A 27,296-nucleotide genomic window follows, 5' to 3' on the forward strand; every position below is an offset into this window, starting at 1 on the left:
ATAGGCCACGAAACACTCCTTATATGAAACATTAAACAGTTTTGTTCTGTAAGCCCATATTAAGTATTTTAATTATCTATGTCATTCTATAAGCCCACACTAAATATTTTCATTCTATCTTTAATTCATTAAGTATTTATAGATCGTTTGTCAAAGAACTCTCTGTACTTAAATTAAGCCTTTATAAATGACTAGTCAAATAACCATGTTACATTAAACTAAGTGTTTATAAATATTCAGTCAAATAATTGTCTGTACTTAAACTTAGTATTTATAGATCGTTTGTCAAAGAATTACCTATACTTAAACTAAATCTTATAAATCATTAGTCAAAGAATTACCTATACTTAAACTAAATTTTATAAATCATTAGTCAAAGAATTACCTATACTTAAACTAAATCTTATAAATCATTAGTCAAAGAATTACCTATACTTAAACTAAATTTTATAAATCATTAGTCAAAGAATTACCTATACTTAAACTAAATTTTATAAATCATTAGTCAAAGAACTGTCTATACTTAAATGAAGCCTTTATAAATCAGTAGTCAAAGAACTATCTATAATTAAACTAAGTCTTAAAAGATCATTAGTCAAAGAACTGTCTATAATTAAACTAAGTCCTTATAAATCATTAGTCAAAGAACTGTCTATACTTAAACTAAGTCTTAAAAGATCATTAGTCAAAGAAATGTCTATACTTTTAACTACGTCTTTATAAATCGTTAGTCAAGGAACCATGTTACATTTGAAGGAAATCTTTAGTCAAAGAATTGTCTATACTTAAACTAAGTTTTTATAAGTCGTTAGTGAAAGAACTATCCTACATGTAATCTAAGTGTTTATAAGTAGTTAGTCAAAGAACTATCCTATATTCAAACTACGTCTTTATAAGTTTAAAAATTATGATGTACCTTCACTAGGTTTGTAGTAATCTTCTTGTTTTTCTAATGCAGCTTTCTAAGGTCCTTTCTGTATCCTGGTTGATCTTACTCATGAAAACTTAATAGAACAACAGTGACATACCAGATAACGTTTTCTAATCAGTATGTGGTGGTAATTAACTAAAGAGGTGTTTTACCACAATCATCTGAAGTTAATATAAACAATCGAACTTGAATTGTATAATTAGGTTAAGATAATACTCAAAATTCTGTTCTCGTGCTTACATTTTCGTTGTTTTTAACTTTCGACGTTGTCCATATCAGAGCTGCAGAAAATAATTTTCTCTGTAATAAACACTGGGATTTCGTGTTCAATATTTGGTTTACTTCTCTTACTTTCACATGGAAATAGATTTCAATGGTCGATGAAAGGTTTTTTTTCTTTACCACTTGTATTGTTGATGGTTTTCTCACATGTTGCCAGCAAGGTGATTATTTTTAGTTAATCCTTAAAGAAGAAAGTTAATTTTAATTATCAGAAACAAAACTGAACTCTCTCCTGTGATGTTGCTTAGAACGAGATTATAGGATATTAAAAGACTGTATCGCGACTCTTACAACGCACTTATGGATCCAAAATGTGTATCACCATCATGAACAGGTGCCATGTTTGTTTTTGTTTTTTGAATTTCGCGCAAAGCTACTCGAGGGCTATCTGTGCTAGCCGTCCCTAATCTGGCAGTGTAAAACAAGAGGGAAGGCAGCTAGTCATCACCACCCGCTGCCAACTCTTGGGGTTCTCTTTTTACCAACGAATAGTGAGATTGACCATCACATTATAACGCCCAAACGGATGAAAGGGCGAGCATGTTTGGTGCGACGGGGATTCGAACCCACGACCTTCGGATTACGAATGGAGTGCTTTAACCACATGGACATGTGAGGCCACTCGCAGTGCTACGTATTATAATTTATTACAGACAAGTCTCCGATTTATTATGTTAATTAATTATTGTGGGTATATTAAATTTGTTAATGTGTGCTTACATTATGAAGTTAGAATATAAATACGCCGGACTAGTTTTTACTCCTCTATATACTCCAATATTCTGAAAATTTTATCTCTTTCAAGGAAAACGTTTTTACTCGTGTTGTTATCCATTCGATTCTTTATTCGCGAAAAGTAGACCAGAACTTCAAACCAATGGAACCTTAATATGCGATATTTTTCTTTGAAACAATCCCAGACTTTACTGATATCAGACATGGAATGTCACCACGGAGAAGTTATAATTTCCCTGGAGAAACAGACCTTGTGTGAAAACCTGCGCTCCCGCATCTCATATCACAACATTAAAGCAGGGCTGAGCAGTGGAGCTACGGATGCTCACGAACCTTTTCAGTTTATACAGTTTTTATAAGAAAAATATCAGGATAAAGTAGGATACAAATGAATATCCTATAAGACAATTCGTAACGTCAGTTTAAGGGAACAATAGGATTTAGTTTTAGTATTTGTTTGTATCTGATAAATCTATTTATCTCCTAGTGTGTGGCAAAACATCCACGAATTTCATCCAAAATCAACCAGTAAATGTTCTTTTTTCACAAGAAAACAAATGAGGTTTTCCAGATTCACTTAACTTTCATGTGAAGCATAAAACACCTTTAATGTTGAGTAGAAGAAAACCAGAACTTCTTTATTTTTGTGTGGAAGAAGTTATAAACTCTGATGTTGTGTAGAAGAAACCCAGAACTTCTTTATTTTTGTGTGGAAGAGGTTATAAACTCTGATGTTGTGTTGAAGAAACCCAGAACTTCTTTATTTTTGTGTGGAAGAGGTTATAAACTCTGTTGAAGAAAACCAGAACTTCTTTATGTTGGAAGAGGTTATAAACTCTGATGTTGTGTTGAAGAAAACCAGAACTTCTTTATTTTTGTGTGGAAGAGGTTATAAACTCTGATGTTAGAGGTTATAAACTCTGATGTTGTGTTGAAGAAAACCAGAACTTCTTTATTTTTGTGTGGAAGAGGTTATAAACTCTGATGTTGTGTTGAAGAAAACCAGAACTTCTTTATTTTTGTGTGGAAGAGGTTATAAACTCTGATGTTGTGTTGAAGAAAACCAGAACTTCTTTATTTTTGTGTGGAAGAGGTTATAAACTCTGATGTTGTGTTGAAGAAAACCAGAACTTCTTTATTTTTGTGTGGAAGAGGTTATAAACTCTGATGTTGTGTTGAAGAAAACCAGAACTTCTTTATTTTTGTGTGGAAGAGGTTATAAACTCTGATGTTGTGTTGAAGAAAACCAGAACTTCTTTATTTTTGTGTGGAAGAGGTTATAAACTCTGATAAACTCTGTGTTGTTGAAGAAAACCAGAACTTCTTTATTTTTTTGTGTGGAAGAGGTTATAAACTCTGATGTTGTGTTGAAGAAAACCAGAACTTCTTTATTTTTTGGAAGAGGTTATAAACTCTGACTCTGATGTTGTGTTGAAGAAAACCAGAACTTCTTTTTTTTTTGTGTGGAAGAGGTTATAAACTCTGATGTTGTGTTGAAGAAAACCAGAACTTCTTTATTTTTGTGTGGAAGAGGTTATAAACTCTGATGTTGTGTTGAAGAAAACCAGAACTTCTTTATTTTTGTGTGGAAGAGGTTATAAACTCTGATGTTGTGTTGAAGAAAACCAGAACTTCTTTATTTTTGTGTGGAAGAGGTTATAAACTCTGATGTTGTGTTGAAGAAAACCAGAACTTCTTTATTTTTGTGTGGAAGAGGTTATAAACTCTGATGTTGTGTTGAAGAAAACCAGAACTTCTTTATTTTTTGTGTGGAAGTTATAAACTCTGAGAAGAAAACCAGAACTTCTTTTACTTTTTGTGTGGAAGAGGTTATAAACTCTGATGTTGTGTTGAAGAAAACCAGAACTTCTTTATTTTTGTGTGGAAGAGGTTATAAACTCTGATGTTAGAGAAAACCAGAACTCTGATTTTGTGTGGAAGAGGTTATAAACTCTGATGTTTTTGTGTGGAAGAGGTTATAAACTCTGATGTTAGAGGTTATAAACTCTGATGTTGTGTTAAACTCTGATGTTGTGTTGAAAAACCAGAACTTCTTTATTTTTGTGTGGAAGAGGTTATAAACTCTGATGTTAGAGGTTATAAACTCTGATGTTGTGTTGAAGAAAACCAGAACTTCTTTATTTTTGTGTGGAAGAGGTTATAAACTCTGATGTTAGAGGTTATAAACTCTGATTTTGTGTTGAAGAAAACCAGAAACTCTTTATTTTGTGTGGAAGAAACCAGTGTGTGTGGAAGAGGTTATAAACTCTGATGTTGTGTTGAAGAAAACCAGAACTTCTTTATTTTTGTGTGGAAGAGGTTATAAACTCTGATGTTGTGTTGAAGAAAACCAGAACTTCTTTATTTTTGTGTGGAAGAGGTTATAAACTCTGATGTTAGAGGTTATAAACTCTGATTTTGTGTTGAAGAAAACCAGAACTTCTTTATTTTTGTGTGGAAGAGGTTATAAACTCTGATGTTAGAGGTTATAAACTCTGATGTTGTGTTGAAGAAAACCAGAACTTCTTTATTTTTGTGTGGAAGAGGTTATAAACTCTGATGTTGTGTTGAAGAAAACCAGAACTTCTTTATTTTTGTGTGGAAGAGGTTATAAACTCTGATGTTGTGTTGAAGAAAACCAGAACTTCTTTATTTTTGTGTGGAAGAGGTTATAAACTCTGATGTTGTGTTGAAGAAAACCAGAACTTCTTCTTTTATTTTTGTGTGGAAGAGGTTATAAACTCTGATGTTAGAGGTTATAAACTCTGATGTTGTGTTGAAGAAAACCAGAACTTCTTTATTTTTTGTGTGGAAGAGGTTATAAACTCTGATGTTGTGTTGAAGAAAACCAGAACTTCTTTATTTTTGTGTGGAAGAGGTTATAAACTCTGATGTTGTGTTGAAGAAAACCAGAACTTTTTTCAGTGTAATCTAAGGGAACACCAGTGCTGTTGTTGTTTTGGTACAAGAAAGCTAGAACTTAGATAGTACTGGAAAGGTATAAGCTAAGACATAGACAGAATAAACTAGAAATTTAAACTGGGCAGTATTGATTACAAGTAAACCGAAACACGTACAATTATATGAAGTCTAGTGTTCTAAACAAACGTATCCACCACTAGAGTTACAACCATGTATATGTGCAATAAGTAATGTACATACTACTAGTGCTTATGTAACCTGCATCCACCATTCTTACATTCACAGGTACACAAGGCGTCTACTGCTGTTATGTATACCCAGCACTAGTGTTACATTCACTGGTACATAACACGTCTACACCAGTAATGTATACTCATTACTAGTGTTACATTCACTGGTACATAACACGTCTACTACAGTAATGTATACCCAGCACTAGTGTTACATTCACTGGTACATAACACGTCTACTACAGTCATGTATACCCAGCACTAGTGTTACATTCACTGGTAAATAACACGTCTACTACAGTCATGTATACCCAGCACTAGTGTTACATTCACTGGTACATAACATGTCTACTACAGTCATGTATACCCAGCACTAGTGTTACATTCACTGGTACATAACACGGCTACTACAGTAATGTATACTCATTACTAGTGTTACATTCACTGGTACATAACACGTCTACTACAGTAATGTATACCCAGCACTAGTGTTACATTCACTGGTACATAACACGTCTACTACAGTCATGTATACCCAGCACTAGTGTTACATTCACTGGTAAATAACACGTCTACTACAGTCATGTATACCCAGCACTAGTGTTACATTCACTGGTACATAACACGTCTACTACAGTCATGTATACCCAGCACTAGTGTTACATTCACTGGTACATAACACGTCTACTACAGTAATGTATACCCAGCACTAGTGTTACATTCACTGGTACATAACACGTCTACTACAGTCATGTATACCCAGCACTAGTGTTACATTCACTGGTAAATAACACGTCTACTACAGTCATGTATACCCAGCACTAGTGTTACATTCACTGGTACATAACATGTCTACTACAGTCATGTATACCCAGCACTAGTGTTACATTCACTGGTACATAACACGTCTACTACAGTAATGTATACCAATCACTAGTTTTACATTCACTGGTGCATAACACGTCTACTACAGTAATGTATACTCATTACTAGTGTTACATTCACTGGTACATAACACGTCTACACCAGTAATGTATACTCATTACCAGTGTTACATTCATTGGTACATAACACGTCTACTACAGTAATGTGTACTCATTACTAGTGTTAGATTCACTGGTATATAACACGTCTACACCAGTAATGTATACTCATTACTAGTGTTACATTCACTGGTACATAACATGTCTACTACAGTCATGTATACCCAGCACTAGTGTTACATTCACTGGTACATAACATGTCTACTACAGTCATGTATACCCAGCACTAGTGTTACATTCACTGGTACATAACATGTCTACTACAGTCATGTATACCCAGCACTAGTGTTACATTCACTGGTACACAACATGTCTACTACAGTCATGTATACCCAGCACTAGTGTTACATTCACTGGTACATAACACGTCTACTACAGTCATGTATACCCAGCACTAGTGTTACATTCACTGGTACATAACACGTCTACTACAGTCATGTATACCCAGCACTAGTGTTACATTCACTGGCACATAACACGTCTACTACAGTAATGTATACTCATTACTAGTGTTACACTCACTGGTACATAACACGTTTACACCAGTAATGTATACCCATTACTAATGTTACATTCACTGGTACACAACATGTCTACTACAGTCATGTATACCCAGCACTAGTGCTAAAAGTCACGCACATCTGCTACTAGCGTTATAATGACATGAAGTGACGTGTAGTAATGTAAGTTGTAGAAATCATGTAAAAATAGAAAAGCGCATGGATATATAGTTCTCAAAGAAATACACCAGGGAACAAGTTGAATGTTCTTATTTTATAAAAATTGTCCAATAAAGGAGACGCCTCACTTCTGAATTGTTGGTAATATGGATATCGATTCCGGTCAATGTTTTAGAACGAGAAAATTCTAATTTTTTTATTCTCTGCCAACGCTTCAAAAGACACACTTGTGGTCAGCTGGTGAGGGGTAATATTCTTCAGTGACTTTTATCTTGACTGACAGAACATTATTATGCTTCTAATTAGTAATGAAACTTGACTATTTCTTTAAAGAACTATATGAAACTAAAAACCAGTTAACTCCTTGCTTTAGAGGACGAGTGAAAGGAACATAATTCAATGTTGTGCCTAAGTAAATATAATTTTCAGTTTAAGACGGTAAGAGATACATTTTATATTTTGTTCTGAGCTCTCGTCGTTCAAGCTGAGATTCTTATCAGACAAGAAAGAAAAGAAGACAGTAAACCAGAAGACAAGGAATGGTCCAAAGGAGTTACATTGTAGTTAGATAATGTCCAACCGTGCCTTTAAAATAACTGATAGAAAGTCAAACAAGTCTACATTTTTATGTATCGAGAAAGTGAAACAGCTCGTTTGCTGAGAAAATTTTTACATAGAAGAGCGAACAACGTTTCGACCTTCTATGTAAAAGTTTTCAGCCCAAACGATTTTATGTATCAACAAGTGGGTTTCTCGTCATCACTGATTCAGTTAAAGAACGTTCATAATGGTGAGAAGCTAGACTGTATGTCTACAAACCAGTCATCAGTCTGTGGTTGATCAACAGTGAGTCACTTGTCTGTTAGTGGTTGATCTTCAGTAAGTCACTAGTCTGTTAGTGGTTGATCATCAGTAAGTCACTAGTCTGTTAGTGGTTGATCTTCAGTGAGTCACTTGTCTGTTAGTGGTTGATCTTCAGTAAGTCACTTGTCTGTTAATGGTTGATCTTCAGTAAGTCAGTAGTTTGTTAGTGGTTGATCAATAGTAAGTCACTAGTCTGTTAGTGGTTGATCTTCAGTAAGTCACTTGTCTGTTAATGGTTGATCTTCAGTAAGTCACTAGTTTGTTAGTGGTTGATCAATAGTAAGTCACTAGTCTGTTAGTGGTTGATCTTCAGTAAGTCACTTGTCTGTTAATGGTTGATCTTCAGTAAGTCACTAGTTTGTTAGTGGTTGATCAATAGTAAGTCACTAGTCTGTTAGTGGTTGATCTTTAGTAAGTCACTAGTCTGTTAGTGGTTGATCTTTAGTAAGTCACTAGTCTGTTTGTGGTTGATCTTCAGTAAGTCACTTGTCTGTTAGTGGTTGATCTTCAGTAAGTCACTAGTCTGTTAGTGGTTGATTATCAGTAAGTCACTAGTCTATTAGTGGTTGATCTTCAGTAAGTTACTAGTCTGTTAGTGGTTGATCTTCAGTAAGTTACTAGTCTGTTAATGGTTGATCATCAGTAAGTTATTAGTCTGTTAGTGGTTGATCTTCAGTAAGTGTGTCGTGCTATAATTTTTTGGTTGATCATCAGTAAGTGTCTAGTCTGTTAGTGGGTTTTTCGCAGTAAGTGTATAGTCTCTTAGTGGTTGATGGCTTGTTTTCATTGCGTGCAAATCTACACGAGGGCTATCTTCATTAACAGTTTCTCTCTTATTAATTCTTGGGCTACACTTTTTCCACCACACAGGTGAAACGTCGAACATTTTAAACGACAGGATATGTACCAACGATCTGCACATTATGACCTTTACTACCTGGCCACGCTAGGCTGGGAATGTTTCATTCTTAACAAACATTTTATTTCTTGAAGAATATAGTATCTAAAGGAGGTCTCTCTCTTACGTCTCTGCCGTTAATTTCAATACTTGTTCTTTTTTATTAGAAATGTACTCTTCAAAAAAAGAAACGCAAAAGGGAAAATTTGAGACAAATTGTTAACAAGTTTATTCCGGGTAGTTCTATATGACATGTGTGAAACTTTGCACATTCACTGCTGAACATCCAAAGTCTGCAAAGGCGAAGTCCACGCTCACCAGTTGAAGTTTAACGTCCCTCAACGTCAATAACGAGTATGCCCCCGTGAGCATCAATAACTGCTTGGCATCTCCTGCCCATGGAAGCGATGAGATGACGAATCACATCCTGTGGAATGGCTGTCCACTCAGCCTGCAAAGCTGCTGCAAGCTGAGGTAGAGTCTGCAGTTGAGGTTGTCGCCGTCGCAGACGTCGGTCCAACTCGTCCCAAAGATGTTCGATGGGGTTTAAATCTGGTGATCTGAAGGGTCAGGGAAGAACGTTGATGTTGTGGTGTCTCAAGAAGACAGTGGTGAGTCGGGCTGTGTGAGGACGGGCGTTGTCATGTTGAAAAACGTCGTTGACGTTTACCATGATGGGTTGCACATGGGGCCTAAGAATCTCGTCGACGTATCGTTGAGCCGTAAGATTCCCTCGAATGTGCAAAAGGTCTGTTCTGGCATTGTAGGCGATGGCAGCCCACATCATGACGCTGCCACCACCAAATCTGTCAACTTCCTGCACACAGTTTGCTGCAAAACGTTCACCTCGGCGACGGTAAACACGGGTCCTTCCATCCTGCCTACGAAGCATAAGACGTGATTCATCGCTGAACCAAACATGCCTCCATCGTCGATGAGGCCATACCTGATGTGCCCGAGTCCACTGAAGCCGTGCTTGACGATGTTGCTGGGTGAGGATGACGCCTCTGACTGGACGTCGAGGTCGGATTCCTGCATCTCGTAGACGGTTGCGTACGGTCTGATCGGAAATCCTACGCAGCCCTGGTATGGTTGAGGCAGTAGACGTCGCAGTGATGGTCCTATCCCGAAAGTGACGTAACCGGATGTAGCGATCTTGTGCTGGCGTGGTCACACGAGGTCTACCAGATCGTGGACGGTCACGAGTTGATTCATGTTGGTGACGATTCCATAGCCTTGTGATGGTGCTTGGGTGGACATTCACAGCACTGGCAACATCTGATCGAGATTCGCCTACTTCCAAGCGACCAATGGCGTTGTTGCGTTGTGCTTCAGTCAGTCTTGGCGTAACTGTATTGCGTGTCGGTGGCTTAACACTGAGCTATGGAAACCGAGAACCCATCACTTTATAGGATTTTGCACATGTTGCACTTGCAGAACATGCACATCTCTCAAACAAATTTATTGGACACGAATGCGTTTTGGCGAAAAATCCGATGTTTTCCTCCGTATTCAAAGTGCACAACTTTTATTGTCATTTTGGTCTGACAATCAGTGCCTTAACACGTGTAACATCACATACTCTGAGCTTGTAACGTTATTACATATATTTCTCTTTAAAATAAAACAAATATCCCTTTTGCATTTCTTTTTTTGAAGAGAATATATTTACGTTGAAATTAAGTTATTGTTTAAAAGTGCAACCTAATAGTCTGATGCCTTACAGTTAAATTTTGGAGATTAAAACAATGACCAATTAGAATACAAAATCCAATGACATCACAAAAATTCCTGAAACTCTCATTGGTCTTTGCTATTTAATGAACAATTAAAGATAAACTCTTATTGTGACAGATATCTAGACATTTGGATATCTGTGTCCTGTTCACGACTGGTACCGAAACCTGGTATCTAACATTTTAAGTCGGTGTATTATATGTAATTACCAACTAGATTTTTAGTCGCTTATATAAAAAAAAAAAAAAAAACGTACGTGGGTTGAAGAAACAAAGTGTTTACTGTTGACGTTTGTCGTGGTTTATCTTAATAACTTTCTGTTTCTTCAGGTATACACTGTTAAAAAACAATGGTTAATATCAGAAAGGGAATAGTTACTTTACAACTTTTGAGTATGATAAGACGTGTCTCCCAAACCGATTATATCATGACGAGAGGTTTGGTTTGTAGAAAACTGTTACCAGACTGGCTTGTCTGGCTAAACACAAAGTTAAAGAATAAGCTATATGCACAGTATCCGCCTCATCGGATCGAGCGACTTATGTTAGGGTTATAAGTACCGTAAATTATATTACTGAAACTCCTACGGATAAGAAAATTGAAATGAACACCAAACACGCTTAATATGCTTAATGTTTCATTTATAAAGGAGGGGGGGGGGCTATATCACGTGGCTCTAAAATATAATGTGTTTATATTTTTATGTCTTCTTGTACCACTAGCCCGAACAACGTTTTTTCTATGTTTATTTGATCAACATAGAGTAAGAAAGGTAAGAGGTAGGATCACCAAACTTGGTACATAGTTTCATGTTAACCTCTCCTTGTAATGGACTGTCATGTTTAACATAGAGTAAGAAAGGTAAGAGGTAGGATCACCAAACTTGGTACATAGTTTCATGTTAACCTCTCCTGATAGTGGACTGTCATGTTTAACACCGAGTAAGAAATGTAAGAGGTAGGATCACCAAACTTGGTACATAGTTTCATGTTAACCTCTCCTGATAGTGGACTGTCATGTTAAACACCGAGTAAGAAATGTAAGAGGTAGGATCACCAAACTTGGTACATAGTTTCATGTTAACCTCTCCTGATAGTGGGCTGTCATGTTAAACACCGAGTAAGAAATGTAAGAGGTTGGATCACCAAACTTGGTACATAGTTTCATGTTAACCTCTCCTGGTAGTGGACTGTCATGTTAAACACCGAGTAAGAAATGTAAGAGGTTGGATCACCAAACTTGGTACATAGTTTCATGTTAACCTCTCCTGGTAGTGGACTGTCATGTTTAACATAGAGTAAGAAATGTAAGAGGTAGGATCACCAAACTTGGTACATAGTTTCATGTTAACCTCTCCTGGTAGTGGACTGTCATGTTAAACACCGAGTAAGAAATGTAAGAGGTAGGATCACCAAACTTGGTACATAGTTTCATGTTAACCTCTCCTGATAGTGGACTGTCATGTTAAACACCGAGTAAGAAATGTAAGAGGTTGGATCACCAAACTTGGTACATAGTTTCATGTTAACCTCTCCTGGTAGTGGACTGTCATGTTTAACATAGAGTAAGAAATGTAAGAGGTAGGATCACCAAACTTGGTACGTAGTTTCATGTTAAACTCTCCTGGTAATGGACTATCGTGTTAACCTCTCCTGGTAATGGACTATCATAGACATCAAGAACCTAACCCTTTATTTCAGTAAGAATGATATTGTATGCAACAGTTCCTTTGTACGAGCATGCACACAGATCTTTGTAAAACGTCCATTTACAAGTCCAACGTAAATCTGGAATATACGAGTGTGGGTGAAGAAAGTGCTGTTATAGATTGACACTAATTAAATCACAGGTAATATGACGTATGCTTAAGACTTTACCTATTCTAGAAGAAAGCCAGTCAAATATCTACGTTTTCCCTAATGGAAAGTGATATAATTTTATGAGATGGAATGAAATGGCGGATTTCTGTCCTCAGCTGGAGTTCCTATGAATGAGATTCTGTAGCTGGTTATTAACAATCCAAGTGGAAGACTATATATTAAATCCAGCCTTTCCATAGTGATCGCTACATAAACCGACAGTTTCTTGACATCTGTGATTTTTTTCTCCATTTTAAACTGTTCCACACCCACGAGACTTGCGGTGACTGGGGAATAACATGCGATGAACAACTAAAATTTCTAAATCAGCTGCTATGGTAAGTTAAAAAAATATACATTATTCTTTCATCGTAAAAATATTGTGTTTTTTCAACCAACTGTGGCAGATGATGTGTGAAGTTAATGTAGATTTTGAGGCCTCTAAACTTTCGAATGTTTAAGCGATGTCGTTATTAACAAGAGTTGATGTTTCTTTCTGTAACTTTTCAGGAAAGTCTCTCATTTCGCTTTACATTAATAAACTGACAATACTCACAAATATTCCCTTTGTTTCTGTTCGCGGCCTGTAGAGGGCACTGCGCAGCTTCGTACTTGAAAACAAAACAAACCAGTTTTTCTCAAGAATATTTGAAATGGATAACAATACAATTATTATAAATCTAAATTCAATTCATTTCAGTTTTTGCCCTACAGAGTTTCGGGCATCACCTAGTTGTTAGTAGGCCCCAAATGTGAATCGAAGCTATTTGACCAAAATACTTTCAAAAGTGCATCATATTGAAAACGTCTATTCATTGTTTCATCTAAATTATAACGTAGTTCCTGTCAGTGCTTCATTGAATGATGACGTAGTTCCTGTCAGTGATTCATCTGAATTATGACATAGGTCCTGTCAGTGATTCATCTGAATTATGACGTAGTTCCTGTCAGTGTTTAATCTAAATGATGATGTAGTTTCTCTAGTTTGATATCAGTTAATGAGTTAAGATTTTTTATTCTCACAAGTTTATCACACTGTCGCATCTAATTCTTGACACGTAGCTACCATATTAACATGTTATGAACTAAGCTACCATATTAACATGTTATGAACTTAAGTACCATATTAACATGTTATGAACTTAAGTACCACATTAACATGTTATGAACTTAGCTACCATATTAACATGTTATGAACTTAGCTGCCATATTATTAAGTTATCAACAACTTCTGATCAAGTCAAGATTGTCTTATGTCATTAATTTTGTCTGTAATAGTAGCTTGAAAGTAATTATCTGTGACGTATTCTGGTTTATTAAAGAAAACTGTAGTTCGTTATACAGACAATGAAAACAATAATTTGTTTTCATCAAATCAGTATTCAGAATTTTGTCTGCAAATATAGCACTACACCCGACATTTACACGAAGGCGTTTCTACGTCTATAAAGAACAAATGTGATTACGTTGTTGTGCGAAAATGAAACAGATTTTCGGGTAGGCGTGATTGAAAGCACTCCTAAAACGGAAATTGAAAACCCACAAATCCCATTTTAACGGGTAAGAAATGACGTAGGTAGTGACGACGTATTTCAAAGAAAATATTTAATTTGATCAATGTCAAGTTTCTGAGGGGGAAGCCGAGCCTGGAGAACCCATCCCCGCTACGTATTGGTCTACTGTAGCTTTCTATTGTGATTGATCCAAGCTGTCAGTTGTTTTTTTCTCCATCAAACCTGTTTTACTATTTCCGAAAATCGATTGCACAAAAGATGAAGGAGTAGCAGAACGACTGGAAGGAAAATGTTTGAATGATTGGATCTTCGTACAAATCAATAATCTATAGCAAATATGTTAGCGACTGTTCATTAGCTGTTTGACAGGCGAAATGTGCGATTTCAGGACCTGTTTCACCTGAAGAGAGTTGTTGTTTTTTCTTTCTAACTCCATGTTCAATATGAAAAGTATCAAACGAATGTTCACATGTTCAAAGTTCTTTAAAATCTACTGTTGTTTTAGGTTTTCCTTGTCCCTTGTCGACATAATAATTTATGAATTATAGCATATGTTCGGCACAAGTTATCGATTATAGTAAACTAGTTACGTAGCTTTCATAACTTTATTTCCGATCAGAACTTCGTGAAACAGGTATTCTAGCTTTACTATCTACTTATATTTACCTGTCTTCCTATCTATCTATATTTACCTGTCTTCCTATCTATCTATAGTTGCCTGTCTTCCTATCTATCTAATTATATTTACCTGTCTTCCTATCTATCTACCTATATTTAACTGTCTTCCTATCTATCTAATTATATTTACCTGTCTTCCTATCTATCTATAGTTACCTGTCTTCCTATCTATCTACCTGTATTTACCTGTCTTCCTATCTGTCTATAATTACCTGTCTTCCTATCTGTCTATAGTTACCTGTCTTCCTGTCTATCTATAGTTACCTGTCTTCCTATCTATCTACCTATATTTACCTGTTTTCCTGTCTATCTATAGTTACCTGTCTTCCTATCTGTCTATAGTTACCTGTCTTCCTATCTATCTATAGTTACCTGTCTTCCTGTCTATCTATAGTTACCTGTCTTCCTATCTATCTACCTATATTTACCTGTTTTCCTGTCTATCTATAGTTACCTGTCTTCCTATCTGTCTATAATTACCTGTCTTTCTATCTATCTACCTATATTTACCTGTTTTCCTATCTATCTACCTATATTTACCTGCCTTCCTATCCATCTACCTATATTTAACTGTCTTCCTATCTATCTACCTATATTTAACTGTCTTCTTATCTATCTATAGTTGCCTGTCTTCCTATCTATCTAATTATATTTACCTATTTTCCTATCTATCTATAGTTACCTGTCTTCCTATCTATCTAATTATATTTACCTGTCTTCCTATCTATCTACCTGTATTTACCTGTCTTCCTATCTATCTATAGTTACCTGTCTTCCTATCTATCTACCTGTATTTACCTGTCTTCCTATCTATCTACCTGTATTTACCTGTCTTCCTATCTATCTACCTATAATTACCTGTCTTCCTATCTATTTATATGTACCTACTTTTCTATTTAACTATCTATTTAAGTGTTAATTAGATCGTTTCAATAGAAACTTCCTGTTATGTGTTTAAACAACTAATCTTCTGGGAACAGTGAAACAAGAACTATGTCACTTAACAAAATATTTGTCTAAAGAACTGGGCTGTCAGAGATTTGGAGTTATTTGGGCCATTACTACCAGGCCAAAGAATGGTCTTTCTGGTTCGTTCGTGGTCGTGAGTCTTTCGAGTGAGCAAGTTAGTTTAAATGTCTCCATGTTAGAAACGAATATGTTTTATTTAAAAAACAAAGATTGTTTTATGAATAGTAAAAGTTAAAAGTTGTTTTGGTTTGAATGAACATGTAGAGTGTTCAAATAGAGAACAAGAAATATACTGAAGATTAAATCAGAGCGAACGAGAACATAAGAAAATAAGTGTTTTTTAACACCTTAAACCTAAACAGTGCACTAATATATACATATCACAGACTAACCCAATATTAAGTCTTTAGATTCAACTGAGGATATCAAGGTAACTAAAACCAATACAAATATAATTACCATATTTAGATGTACGAAGTGACTGAGCAGTACGTTAGAGGGCTCATGCCTCTAAATACTGGGTTTAGGGTATAACGTAAACACAATGATGTAGTAATATATACAGGACAACGTGTAACAATAATTCATCATGTATTCTTAGCGTATTAAATATTATAGTACTTAATTATCTGTTGTTGCTTGGCTCTAGAAACAATGTATCAGTACTTCGAATATTAACTGTTATAACATTCATTGTTGCTACATAAACAATAAACAATATTGAATGTGTAAAATATTACAGTATCTAAATATCTACTGTTACTAAGCCAACAAAAGGCAATACTTAATGTACTAAATACTATAATACCTGAACATATACTGTTACTAAGGCAACAAAAGCCAATACTTAATGTACTAAATACTATAATACCTGAACATATACTGTTACTAAGCCAACAAAAGGCAATACTTAATGTACTAAATACTATAATACCTGAACATATACTGTTACTAAGGCAACAAAAGCCAATACTTAATGTACTAAGTACTATAATACCTGAACATATACTGTTACTAAGGCAACAAAAGGCAATACTTAATGTACTAAATACTATAATACCTGAACATATACTGTTACTAAGGCAACAAAAGCCAATACTTAATGTACTAAATACTATAATATCTGAACATATACTGTTACTAAGGCAACAAAAGCCAATACTTAATGTATTAAATACTATAATACCTGAACATATACTGTTACTAAGGCAATACTTAATGTATTAAATACTATAATACCTGAACATATACTGTTACTAAGCCAACAAAAGGTAATACTTAAGAGTATTAAGTACTACAATACCTGTACACCTACTGTTACTTAGCCAAAAATACCTGGATACGCAGATCCATTACGTCATCCTTTGTTCTTTTCTTGGAAAAGGATATTTTAATTTTTTTCACTTATTTATAAAAAAATATTATTTTTTGATAGCTATGCAAGTAACCATGACCCAAAACTACGTAGTATATTTTTCTGGTAACTGAACGATTTGTTTTAGGGCTTATAATACTAACATTCGGGGTTCGATCCTGAATCGGCACAATCCAGATATCATAATAAGTAGCTGCGTGCTAAAAGAAACAAACAAAACAGGTTTTTCATAACACATGGGATAAAAACGTCAATAACCCATTTTACTTCCACCATGCTGCCCAATATGAGAGATCTCATGTATAACACATAACATAAGTGAAATATACTTAATCATAACTAATGTAGTTATAAATATGGCCGATTTCATTTTCACTCTGCTCTTCTCCTGAAAGGAAATCATTTGTTTCAATCTCAACGCAACGGCGCACAGAAGAAAATATAGTTTCATCTAGGGACCGCCACGCTATTACTGAGATTACACCAGTAATGTATTGTTCTAGAATGTGGCGTGATACACGTGTCAGAATATGGAATGATCTATGTCGTAGCAAAGAGCGCAAGAACATTTTTTGCACTTCTCTATTTGGAATAGCAAACTGGGTGTAAAAACTATTTGTACCTATTAAACAAAAGGTTATATTCTATGGCGAGGTTACAAAATACCACTATTAATAGAGACGTAAAAATGTGACACGTATTGATATAAAGACAAGTTGGTTGAATTTGTTGATAATCTATAATGTACTCTTAGACAGTTCCATGGTACAAGATTGTCCATATTATTTCTTCTTTTACCTAGTTTTTGTCCTAAACATTTAAGGTTCACGATTGGCAGGAAACAGTTGGAGCCGGTTTATCAAAGAAGAGATACGTAATTATCAAAGACTCTTTTATTCTTCACTTTACCTTCAGAGAGACCAGTCCTTCAGAAGTAGCTCAGCGTTATATATTATGAATTCTATCTTCAGAAGAGAGACCAGTCCTTCAGAAGTAGCTCAGCGTTATATAATATGAATTCTATCTTCAGAAGAGAGACCAGTCCTTCAGAAGTAGCTCAGCGTTATATATTATGAATTCTATCTTCAGAAGAGAGACCAGTCCTTCAGAAGTAGCTCAGCGTTATATATTATGAATTCTATCTTCAGAAGAGAGACCAGTCCTTCAGAAGTAGCTCAGCGTTATATATTATGAATTCTATCTTCAGAAGAGAGACCAGTCCTTCAGAAGTAGCTCAGCGTTATATAATATGAATTCTATCTTCAGAAGAGAGACCAGTCCTTCAGAAGTAGCTCAGCGTTATATATTATGAATTCTATCTTCAGAAGAGAGACCAGTCCTTCAGAAGTAGCTCAGCGTTATATATTATGAATTCTATCTTCAGAAGAGAGACCTGTCCTTCAGAAGTAGCTCAGTGTTATATATTATGAATTCTATCTTCAGAAGAGAGACCAGTCCTTCAGAAGTAGCTCAGTGTTATATATTATGAATTCTATCTTCAGAAGAGAGACCAGTCCTTCAGAAGTAGCTCAGTGTTATATATTATGAATTCTATCTTCAGAAGAGAGACCAGTTCTTCAGAAGTAGCTCAGTGTTATATATTATGAATTCTATCTTCAGAAGAGAGACCAGTCCTTCAGAAGTGACTCAGTGTTATATATTATGAATTCTATCTTCAGAAGAGAGACCAGTGTTTTCCGTTATGAATATTCATTTTTATGTTTTCTATTATAGTGACTAGAAATCTATCTCCAGAGGTTCTGTGTTTTCTTATAAATGCTGCAATTCCATCTTCAAGAGTTTCACTTTAGTTAAAACAATTTTTTCTGTTTCTAACAACTTGTTTTACATTTCAATTACCTTTTGTTGTTGCTGTGGCTAAGTGAGTGTAGCCACTTTCCCACAGTTGGCTACTGATTGTAAATAGTCGCTCCTATTGTAGACAGTACATAATACACACCTTTACGTGGTTCTGATTTACACAAGTACCTCTTTGATTTTTTCTTTTCTACAGTGTAGTCTACTCAATAAGGAGATATTTCCTGTTGTAACAACTTGAACCAATATGAATGAGTGTGTTGTTTGTAAGTCATTCAGTAGACGCTGAAATGACGGCAGACAAAAGTTGCTCAACTTTGCGAATTGTACTGTCGTGACGATAGTAAAACGTGCGCATGCTATGAATCACGAGAAGAATTATGCACTCTGTGGTCTATAACCCAGCCTGACATATAAACCTCAAAAGGAAGAAGTAGAAATGTTTGTTTCTAATAATTGTGGTTTTATTTACTATTGAAACAGAACACTTTTGGGGACCCTGCAGAATTACATCTGGTTTGTATTGTACTTTTATTTGTCTGTCTGTTATTTCTGAGTCACCCATAATTTGTATAACACATATAAGATTTTTCTTTCAGTATATATATTATGTATACTCTAACTATTTAGATGTAGAACATACGAGGTCTGTTCAAAAAATACGCGGACTGTTTGAATTGCGCGGCTCCAGTTGGTTCCAGGGGAATCCGCTTGGTGTCGCTAGGTTCGCACAGATCGGCTGATTACGACGCCATTTCCCGATTGCAGATATCTTCATTTGTGTATTAGCTACGCGGTTTTAAGTGAAGTGCGATTTTTTCGTTTGGCGGATTTCAGAATGAATGACCTGAAGGAGCAACGACTTGCTGTGAAATTTTGTGTTAAACTTGGAAAATCTGCGACTGAAACTTTTGCTATGCTTAACACAGCTTACGGTGATGTTGCTATGAAGCGTACGGCATGTTTCAAGTGGCATGAACGTTTTAAGGATGGTCGACAGTCCATTGAAGATGATGAGCGTCCTGGACGTCCTTCCACGTCAACTGACGACCCACACGTCGACAAAACCAACACCCTGGTGCGAGCAAATCGACGTCTGACTGTCATGGAGCTTGCTGAAGAGTGTGGGATATCAGTTGGATCTTGTTACGAGATTTTGACCGAAAAATTGAAGATGCACCGCGTTGCTGCGAAATTTATGCCTCAGAACTCGTGAGTTTTTGGCCAAACACTCGATCACTGTTCTTTCCCCCCCCCCCTACTCACCTGACCTTGCTCCTTGAGATTTTTTCTTGTTCTCCACTCTCAAAAGACCCTTGAAAGGAAGAAGATTTGAGACGATTCCCGAGATTATGGCAAATGCGACGAAGGAGCTGGAGGACATTACAAAAGAAGCGTACCAGGACTGTTTCAACAAGTGGAAACACCGTTGGGATAAGTGTGTGCGTTGGGGAGGAGAGTACTGTGAAGGGGTTTCAGACCTGTAACTTCTAAATAAAGTACATTTTGTTTTATGACGTCAGTCCGCGTATTTTTAACAGCCATCGTACATGCAAATAATTACTTTTCTTCGTCTGGCATGGCAAAGTGTGTTCAGGCGTTCGACTCGTAATCCGAGGATCGCGGGTTCGAATCCCGATCGCACCAAACATGCTCGCCCCATTTAGCCGTGGGGGCGTTATAATGTAATGGTCAATCCCACTATTCGTTGGTAAAAGAGTAGCCCAAGAGTTGGCGGTGGGTGGTGATGACTAGCTGCTTTCCCTATAGTCTTACACTGCTAAATTAAGGACGGCTAGCGCAGATAGCCCTCGTGTAGCTTTGCGCGAAATTCAAAAACAAAAATGTGTGTGCATATTAAGCGACATCATGAAGGAAATAAAACATGTATTAGCTTTTTTCTAATGTTTTATATATTTATTTATTTAGTACTTTCAAGTCTACAATATGTTTCAGTAATAGCCCTTCAGCGCCACCTCACCGTCTACGACAGTTACGCCATTGAGCATACCACAGGAGTCCTCAGGTGTCACGTGGCTACCTTGCCTCGTGAGTTGCAACCGGTAATAACGTGGGAAAGAAGCGATGGTCTAATTATCTCTCAAAAAAATCAGTCAGGTAAGAAAGCGTTATCAGAAAAACAAAATGTCGAACTCGTCAGCTAAGCCTAATCTTCGGAAAATGGTTTTATTTGAGAATACAAGTTATAGAGAGATAAAAAAGTCCTTTTTATATTTGTTTCTCAGTTTTAAGTAAGAAATTATTTATTTGTTTTTATGTTATAAAGTGAACAAGAGTTGGCAATTTTTACTTATGTTTGTCTGTTTGTTTCAGGAATTTTGCGCGAAGCTACAGAAAGAGCTATATACACACAAACCTCTACAATTGTGGACTGATAAACTAAGAGAAAGATTAGAGCACCCACTGCCAACTCTTGTGCTTCTGTAGTCTTATTGAACAGTGGGATTTGACTGTCGTGCTTATAACTTCCCCACATCAGTGAAATTTATGCATTAACGTGTCGAGAACCATGAACTCTCGGATTTGTAGTCTGAGCACTCTAGCCATCCGGGCCCTGTTATCTATACGTTCGTAAGGACTTACCATCTAACCTTTTAGTGCAGTTTTTGGTCTAATTCATGCTTGCTGACTCCAGCTGTTTCTCTTTAGGTTACTGATAGTGGTGAGGACATTTTTATGTCATCTTTCTTCTTGGTTTTTATTTGCAGTTGATTTCTTCGCGAGTTTTCAACCCTCCAATTATGCCTACAATATTTCTTCAGTTCCCATTATATTAAACATTGAATGAGTTACGTTTACCAAGAGTCATCTGTTTTTCTTTCTGACATGTTGCCTTTCTGATGACGTGTTTGGTTGTAACCTTCGTGCACGAAACTCTTGAGATTACACTGATAATATGGAATTTAAATGCATGCTATATAATTTTCACAAAACAAGTAATTAACTTTGGTTTTCTTGCAGATGGAGGAAGGAAGGAATCCTTTTCCTCTTACTTGTAGATGGGTACACGTGTTTCTTTTCACTTATTTCTGTAATCACAATAATAACACAACTAGTCATCTTATAACGGAGAGTTGCAAAGATAAATAGAATGAAAGAGAAAAAGCCAATCGCTAATGAAGATTTGGTATTTAGGTGAATCGAAATTAATAATCAGATTTATTATAGTAATTATTAATCGCGTTAAACCTGACCATTGGAATAAATAAATTCTTACGTCTGAGCGTAACGAATATTTGATGGATGGTCCCTATGAGACCGTGATTACGTACAGCCACGAACATTTGATGGATGGTCCCTGTGAGACCGTGATTACGTACAGCCAGCTGTATTATCCTGCAGCCTTTTAACAAAAAGGAAGAATCGAATTCACATGCTACATTAAAATTCGTTAAAAGCGAGGAACATGAGTTAAAAGTGTACTGACTGTATGGTTTGAACAGAAATTATTAATGTATTCAGGAAAAAACTGACAAACGAGGCTTAGAAACACAACACTGCATTTATTTGTAATCAGAATTAATTAACTTGATTCAGTAACGCTACAGTTGTTGTTATTTTATCAGAAGGGTTCGAAAACGAGGTATAACAAGTTTCAGACGTAAGTTGTTAATTAATACTTAGTTTTGTACTGTTTTCCTTCTCTTAATTTATCGTGTTCAAAAACTAACCACGTGTTAAAATTTGCGTCATTTAAAAGGGGGTGGCATTGTGTTTTGATTACTTTGGTCAGATACAACCGAAAACCCTTCGTGACGACAGTATATTTTTGGGTTTTATTGGCTCAACAGTTTCAAGTTTCTTTCCAGTACACGTTTAAACGACATACATAAAATAAAACCAACTTAAGAGAAATCTGTCCCAGGTCCCCCACTGGGTTAGTGGCAAGTTTAGGGGCACACAACCTAAACGTTAGGACTCAGCAGATAGCCCAACGTGATTTGGACTGACAGACAAACAAGTGAACATAAATAAATGAAACTTAACATGATAATTATGTGTAGGAACAATTCGGTTTCTGGCATTAGATGTCCACAGACATACCACCGTGCCATATTGAATATAACAATTGTATGTATAAACAGTTCGGGGCACAATGGATGCAATATTGTATATAATAATCGTATATATGAACAATTATTGACGTAATGAATTTATTATTGTATATAATAATTATACGAGCTGACAGTTTTGGACGTAATGGATCCATTACTGTGTACAACAGTTATATCTGTGAATAATTATCAAACATAGTTTTCCTTGATGACGAGAAACCCACTTGAAATAAAAATGTATCTCAGAACGGCTGGTATGGGTAATCTAAGAAGCCCAACTTATACAGCAACTGAAACCAAAATTAAACCTATATGAAGGAACCTATACTAATTAATAATCTAACATCTAACTGCAACGCCTCCTATAATACCGTACTCGTTTATACTCTCGTCCCTAAGACGTGCGTCCGGCAACGGTCACTTGCAAACTCTCTTTGTTAACGTGAAGATGACCTCGGAAGGTCGAAACATTGTTCTCTGCTTATAAATAAAAGTGTTAATACCCATACCAGCCGTTCTGAGATACAAAAAATAGTTTAACATCTTTAACTGTGTTCTCAAGTTAAATAACAGACAGGGAACATGCAAGCAACTTGACAAAACAAACACGTGTAGCTTTGTACAAGAAATCAACAGACAGACATGTTGTCCAACCACTTAAGGCTCAAATTGTTTAAAACTGAATGTTTATGATATTTTCATTTTAAAAATTACTTGCACGTAATAAAACAACCTAAATAAATTATTTGCACATATGCACGGTATTTTCAAGAGCCATAGCAAAGAAATGCTAATAAAGCTATGCTGTCAATTTCACAATCATTTTCCCAAACTTGATTCAAAACTAATTTGAATTTTATTCCAATGATTTGAGTATATTATAGTAAAATAATATTAAATATGTATATGAACACTTTAGGTAGCAACCATAGCCGATATAAAGTCATGGTGGGATAGACTGTATCAGAACTACATTGTTTAGCCTTCTTTAATAGTGTAATACTGCTGAAAAGTGATTGCTTTTGTAATATATAACTAACAACTCTTTCTAGAGAAAACTCCCAGATATTAAGTAGGGAACAAATTTAAACAAACGCAAGATGAAAGAAACCCTACAATGTGTTCAGATGAGGGATTTAGAATTTCCAAAACAAAAATATCTACATGTTACTATTGAAAAGTAAAGAAAAATGAATCAACTTGGGCCCCGGCCCATTCTAAAAGAGACCAGCTAGAAGTCGTACCCAATCATGGTAAGCAAAGTTGGGCGTCTTGTAACAGGTGAGAATCGTTGAACATAAAAATCCATCCATATGGCTCAAACAACGGTACGCAACATAATAAAGAAGTGTATCTTCGCCTTCAATAGCAACACTAATTGCTTGCACGACATATTCATTCAACCGTCACAATACCTCAAGCATATGAAGAAGGAAACGGATATTCATGCTATTCTCTACAAAGAAATTTAAGCCTATGGTTTTTCTGTGTTATCAGAGTGTTTAGACGAGCGATGATAAACAAACCATTGTTCTCTTTCAAACACACAAAATGGGCTATAGAAAGTTAGCAGGGAGAAGTAGTGTGCTTTGGAGATGACAGCCGAACAAAGAAGCTTTTACAGTGGAAACAACACTACAGGACAATTACCAGAATGTGCAGTCGTCAGAGACAGCATGACCGTGGAAACGTGAAAACTCAAACTGTAACAATTTGTGGATTACAATAATGTTATTTGCAATATTTTATATATCTTATGCGACGCATGCTCTGAACACTCTGAGTAGAGGCTCCCCTGGGTCAAGAGTAACTACCTCTAAGTTATAACTGCTAGCTACAAAGAGAGTGAGAAACATTGATCTACGGGCATAAGCTAATAAAGATGACGTCACATTTGGAAATATGGAATCCGTTTCACTGACGTATAGTGTATCGAACTTTGGGCCCTATAAACACGAAGTCCAGCAAAATAACCGGTACGTCACGCATAGACACAGTTTTCTAAATGTAAAATAAATAATCATTTATTTTAGCCTGAACGAAGCATTTTTAAAACGTCGTGTGTATTGTTTATATTAGTGTAAAGTTTTAGGTGAAAAACCTTTGGTCTTGTAATGTGTTGTTTGTATACTTGTTGAGATAAAATTGGAAAAACAGAGCAAGTACACATGAATCAGAAAATTAACCGTTATAGTGGAAATATTAGACGTTCTAACGTTACAAAAACAGTGATTAAAAAATTGAAACACGAAGACAAAAATATATATACCACTTGTTTTCTATAATTAGCTATTAAGTATTAGGAGTTCGAATATAGTTATATATTCCAGCTGAGCTTTCAAGATCTGATTTATACTTTGAAAGAAACCAAATAAAAATGTTTACATATTACCATTGGAAATACGCTGACCACAATAATATGTACATTCAGAGAATTATGGAAGGAAACATTAAGACACTCAAAACATTTCGGAATATCTTAAGAAATATAGGTTCAATCCCACGTTGTTATAAAGTCAAAAACTCAACATAAAGGGTGTATGGAAAACTTCACTACTTTAAGTATCGATTCCAGAATAGTTCATAGCAGTTTTAGTTGTAAAATCTCTCTTTTTGTGTGTATGTTCAGAGCGTTCAATAGTGAGATTGTCCATCAGAAGGTCCAACGTTCGAGTTCTCAACACCTTCCGCACTTTTAGTTGTTATAGTCACGACAGTCAGTTTCGCTTTTCGAGTTAGAGTAATGTAACAAATGTTGTACCTTAGGCCAACATTTCTCGAGTACATAACTGAGTACTAGTTTGGCGATCGCACATTCCGTCACAAAATACTTTATCTCGTAACAAAACTAAAGTACATAGAATTTACCATAACACTCTCTAAACTTAAAAAAACAAAGTTGGTGTTTCTACCTTGTGGTAACACTTACTGAACTTATAAAAAACTTGGTGTTAAACCTTACCGTAATACCTACTAAAAAAATACCATATCTTGGTGTTCACACCTTACCGTAACACCTACTAAAATAATACCGTATCTTGGTGTTAAACCTTACCGTAATACCTACTAAAAAATACCATATCTTGGTGTTCACACCTTACCGTAACACCTACTAAAATAATACCGTACCTTGGTGTTCATATCTTACCGTAACACCTACTAAAATAATACCGTACCTTGGTGTTCACACCTTACCGTAACACCTACTAAAATAATACCGTACCTTGGTGTTCACACCTTACCGTAACACCGACTAAAATAATACCGTACCTTGGTGTTCCACCTTACCGTAACACCGACTAAAATAATACCGTACCTTGGTGTTCACACCTTACCGTAACACCTACTAAAATAATACCGTACCTTGGTATTCATACCTCACCGTAACACCTACTAAAGTAATAACATACTTTGTTGTTCACACGTGGACGAAATGATCACTCAACTGAATATAGCATATTTTAGTGTTAATACGAAAGTATAAATAAACTTTCCAGACTTGGGTGTGTTTAGAAACATAACCCTATTACCACAGACTGTCCAGACTTTGGTGTATTTAGAAGAACAGCCATATTTTAATTCACAGACTGTCCAGAGTTGAGTGTGTTTAGAAAGACAGCTATATTACCATAGACTGTCCAGACTTGAGTGTGCTTAGATAGACAGCTATATTACAATGGACTGTCCAGATGTGGGTGAGTTTAGAAAGACAGCTATATTACCATGGAATGTCCAGAAGTGGGTGAGTTTAGAAAGACAGCTATATTTCCATTTACTGTCCAGATGTGAGTGAGTTTAGAAAGACAGCTATATTACCATGGACTGTCCAGATGTGGGTGAGTTTAGAAAGACAGCTATATTACCATGGACTGTCCAGATGTGGGTGAGGTTAGAAAGACAGCTATATTACCATGGACTGTCCAGATGTGGGTGAGTTTAGAAAGACAGCTATATTACCATGGACTGTCCAGACGTGGGTGAGTTTAGAAAGACAGCTATATTACCATGGACTGTCCAGATGTGAGTGAATTTAAAAAGACAGCTATATTACCATGGACTGTCCAGATGTGGGTGAGGTTAGAAAGACAGCTATATTACCATGGACTGTCCAGATGTGGGTGAGTTTAGAAACACAGCTATATTACCATGGACTGTCCAGATGTGGGTGAGTTTAGAAAGACAGCTATATTACCATGGACTGTCCAGATGTGGGTGAGTTTAGAAAGACAGCTATATTACCATGGACTGTCCAGATGTGGGTGAGTTTAGAAAGACAGCTATATTACCATAGACTGTCCAGATGTGGGTGAGTTTAGAAAGACAGCTATATTACCATGGACTGTCCAAATGTGGGTGAGTTTAGAAAGATAGCTATATTACATCCAGATGTGGGTGAGTTTAGAAATACAGCTATATTACCATGGACTGTCCAGATGTGGGTGAGTTTAGAAATACAGCTATATTACCATGGACTGTCCAGATGTGGGTGAGTTTAGAAATACAGCTATATTACCATGGACTGTCCAAATGTGGGTGAGTTTAGAAAGACAGCTATATTACCATGGACTGTTCAATTCTTACTGTTGTACACATTTCATTAACAATGGTTGAAGCTCTTTATCCTATTCGTGCAAAAATTTAGTGTTTGAGTTGGACGATATTTAGAAGAATAATCAAAGTTTAGT

General features: G+C 35.9%; 1 protein-coding gene across 1 annotated transcript in view; it reads left to right on the forward strand.

Moving 5' to 3' along the window:
* LOC143245803 (cell adhesion molecule Dscam1-like) overlaps nucleotides 1-27,296 on the forward strand; it is an 80,292-nt gene that overhangs the window by 38,915 nt on the left and 14,081 nt on the right. Inside the window, exon 3 of the mRNA XM_076492056.1 lies at nucleotides 20,492-20,653. Within this exon, the coding sequence (XP_076348171.1) occupies nucleotides 20,492-20,653 (162 nt within the window). The remainder of the gene's footprint in view (nucleotides 1-20,491; nucleotides 20,654-27,296) is intronic.

This window comes from Tachypleus tridentatus, chromosome 3 (assembly GCF_004210375.1).
Source record: "Tachypleus tridentatus isolate NWPU-2018 chromosome 3, ASM421037v1, whole genome shotgun sequence".
In the NCBI taxonomy this organism is placed as follows: domain Eukaryota; kingdom Metazoa; phylum Arthropoda; class Merostomata; order Xiphosura; family Limulidae; genus Tachypleus; species Tachypleus tridentatus.